Source organism: Callorhinchus milii, unplaced genomic scaffold (assembly GCF_018977255.1).
Source record: "Callorhinchus milii isolate IMCB2004 unplaced genomic scaffold, IMCB_Cmil_1.0 Scaffold11, whole genome shotgun sequence".
Lineage (NCBI taxonomy): Eukaryota > Metazoa > Chordata > Chondrichthyes > Chimaeriformes > Callorhinchidae > Callorhinchus > Callorhinchus milii.
In genome coordinates, this window is record NW_024704752.1 from 5,503,429 (window position 1) to 5,507,074 (window position 3,646).

A 3,646-nucleotide genomic window follows, 5' to 3' on the forward strand; every position below is an offset into this window, starting at 1 on the left:
AAATTCACTCTTTGCATTGTGATCCAGCTGGCCAAAAAAAAATCTTCATTTATATAGTGCCCCTCACACCGGGGAGTGCCTTGGAGCCCTTAATAATGGTGTAGTATCATTCCGAGCTGGGGAGAGAGGGAAGGAGAAGAAAGTCCTAGGTGCAAGCTGAATACGAGCAAAGAGGAGGAATTGAGTCAGGGAGTTCCATAGCTTCGGGCACAGGGGCTGAAAGCAGGGCTACAGTGTGGAGCTGAAGGGACAAGGTACAAGAATAGGGTATAAGCAGGTCGAAGAGGTAATAATAATAATAATCCTTGCATTTTATATAGCAGTTTTCACGTCTTCTAGACGTCTCAAAGCGCTTCACAGAATATACTATAAAGTGAATTGACCGTATATTTGTGGACGAAATGCAGCAGCCAATTGCGCACAATAGTGTCCCACAAACAGTCGTGGATTGAAAATGACCAGTTTATTATTGTTTTGTTTTGGAGGGATTATTATTAGGGCTGGAGTAAGGAAACTTGCCCAAGGTTTTGCCCTGCCTGGAATTGAACCCAGGTGTCTCGCTTGCAAGGTGAGTGCTCTAACCACTGAGCTACAGGTTAGGGAGGTGCCAGCGATAAATGATATGTAAGTATGGGTGAAGATCTTGAAATTGATCCATTCTGCAAGTTTGGCTCGGCAAGGACTGGAGTGATGGGGTGCAGAGTTTGGTACAGGTGAGGAATACGGGTAGCCGAGTTTGAATCAGTGGGACGTTGTGAATGGTGGAGCTGGGGAGATCTGCGAGCCGGGCAGAAGATTAGAGTTTGAAGTGGTGCCACCTAGTGGTTACCATCAGAACCTCAAGTGTGATCTTGGACTTGAGGTTGCGTTAATTGGGAATTGGGACCTGGAAAGAGTTATAAGGAGCTGCACATGTTCTGTTTTTGGTGAGTCAGGTGTCTGACACACAAAGAAACCCATCACACTGCATACGAACATCAAAAAAAAAGCCACACAGACATTTGACGATTTGTTATGTTATTTTGCTAAATGAAGGCATTATATTTAACAAACTCACATAGCTCAGGTGTTACTTCTTACATAAATTATGCAGTAAAATAATCAATAGTTTCCATCAAACAACAAAATATCTTTGTGGCTTGTGGGATAGCTAGAAATCCATTGACTGGCTGACCAATCCAATGGCTTGATCTGTCCAGAGACTGAGTGTTATCATTGACAGCTCAGCGGTCAACCAAGTGTCCAACACACAGGGAAACCCACTACTGTGCTTGAGAGTCTCCAAACCTAAGTGTGTAGGAGTCACCTCCCTGGAGGGACATCCCAAAACGGAGAGTGGGAGGAATAACAATCAACCTTGTATCTAACAGAGTGCCTTTCTTGCCAGGAAGACAGCTCAAAGCGTTTCACAGGATTCACTGTAAAGTGTAGTGACTGTGCATTTATTGACTAACGCAGCTGCTAATTTGTGCACAGTAAAGTCCCACAAACAGCCATGACACGGATAATCGATTTTCTTTGGGGGATTGTCAGCCAGGATTGGTAGAGTGTTTTAGGCACATTTTGCAAACAAAATGCCGAAATCTTTAGTTAAAAAGGCTGAAAATTGAACATTTTGTGATCGGCTAGGTTGGGACCAAGGTCTCTGGTCTGGTTGCTAAAAGTCCATGTTTTGGTCTAGGAAATTATGTGTATTGGGCATCGTGAGCATATCAATTCTGGGAAAGGGAATCCAAAACAAAAAGATACCCTTTTCTTAGGTCCATCAAATTTGCTTTTAAATGTTGTTCTTCTCTCAGCCTTCATAGTGAAAGTGTTCCATGTTCCAAAAAGGATGATTTCCAATGTTGAGGGAACGAGCTGTGAGCAACATTAGATAAGCTCGGGCTCTTCAGAGAAGCTTTTCAGGACAGCCACCACGAAGTTTTTCTTCATGCAGTGAGTAATTAACACCTGGAACAGGTTGCAAGGAAGGGTTGAAGCTAGGAAACTGGGACTCATTTAAAAAGCAGCTTTACACAATGTTAGAGGGATAGTAGGATGGGAATACTTGTGGGATGAAATCAGATGGGCAGAAGGGTCTTCTTCACCCCAACCAATTTTGTGATCTTGTAAACCTCTGAGTGAAAAGATGGCTTTCAGTATTTCCCTCACAACTTCAATCTTCCAGGGCACACGCACATGCCAGGATAAGTCAAAGATGAAAGTCAGCTGACAACATCTGTTGTCTGCCAATATCCCCGGGCAGTGAGACAAAAGGAAACAGGTGTTAGATCAATAATGATTTTTAACATTGCCCCGAACAGGCAGATGGGGGATGTCAGTTCAACATCTCATCTGAAGGACGGCGCTTCTGACAATGCAGTGTTCGAGGTGATGGAAATCTCAGTGCTTTGCTGTTGCCAAAAATTGGTGATATTGTTAACACATCGGTCTTCTCACCAAGCACGAGGTGAATTTCAAACAGATCACCTTCACCCTGTTGGTGAGTGTGTCTCTGAATTTATCTCCCAGCAAGAAATAGAAAATGGGGTTGATGGTTGAGTTGAGGAAGGCGATGGGTCTGGTGACAGCGTAGCTAGCCTTGATGCCCACGATCGTGCATTCAGAAAAGCCAATGCTGTCCATCCGGGACAAGATGCGGACATTCCTCATGATGTGGTAGGGGGTGAAGAGCACCAAGAAAATCACCACGGCCAATATGACCAAGGTCAGGGGCTTCTCCAGGGTGATGTTGTTCGCTCGTTCTTGACTTAACCTGGTTAAGGCCCGGGCTGTCCCTACACAGAAAAAAAACATGACGCACAGAGGGAGGAGGAAGCCACAAACAGTAAGGCACAAGCTGTAGATGAGGTTGTTGCCAGCATTGCCAGAGCTGGCATAGTCCACACACTTAACAACGGTGATATTATTGTGCTCACTTATGTTGTTGGGGCCGATGAAGGTCAGCATGGGGATGATCTCCAGAGTGACAATCAGCCACATGGCCACGCAAATGGCCACGGCAGACTGCTTCCTCTGAAACAAGTGGAGTCTCATTGGGTTGAGCACCAGCAGGTAACGATCGATGCTGGTGCAGGCAAGGAAGAGGATGCTGATGTACATGTTGGCATGAAGGACATAGCGGTTCAGCTTGCACATCACGTCACCAAAGATCCATTTCTTGCCGTTTCCATAATAAACTATAAACATAGGGAGGGTGCAGATAAAGATCAGGTCAGCGATGGACAGGTTGAAGAGATAGATGTTGCTGCACTTCCATTCCTTGAGGCAGAACAAATAGCCACAAATCACAGTCAGGTTCCCGATCAGCCCCACGACAAACTCGATGCTGTACATTGTTGGCAGGTAGTACGTTTCCAAAGCTCCATTGATGTCCGTGCAGGTCTCATTCATTTCCTAGAAATAATAATAATTAATAATCCTTACAATAACAACAACGTGCACTTGTATAGTGTCTTCCACGCAGGGTAGAGTCTCAGAGCATTTAACAGTGGCGGAGCCTGGCTCCGAGCCTGGGGGGAGGTAGCCATAAGCACGGTCGAAAAGGAAGGTTTTGAGGCCGGACTTGAAAAAAGGGAGTGGGGGGGGGAATCGGATGGACTGAGGAGAGTCTTCCGGAGCTTTGGAGCATAGTAGCTGAAAG

General features: G+C 45.4%; 1 protein-coding gene across 1 annotated transcript; it reads right to left on the reverse strand.

Moving 5' to 3' along the window:
- Positions 1–2,406: 2,406 nt before the first annotated feature.
- Positions 2,407–3,396, reverse strand: LOC103184485 (succinate receptor 1-like). The gene has a single exon (XM_007902499.2). The coding sequence runs from the start codon at positions 3,394–3,396 to the stop codon at positions 2,422–2,424; it is 975 nt and encodes a 324-aa protein (XP_007900690.1). The 3' UTR covers positions 2,407–2,421.
- Positions 3,397–3,646: the final 250 nt, after the last annotated feature.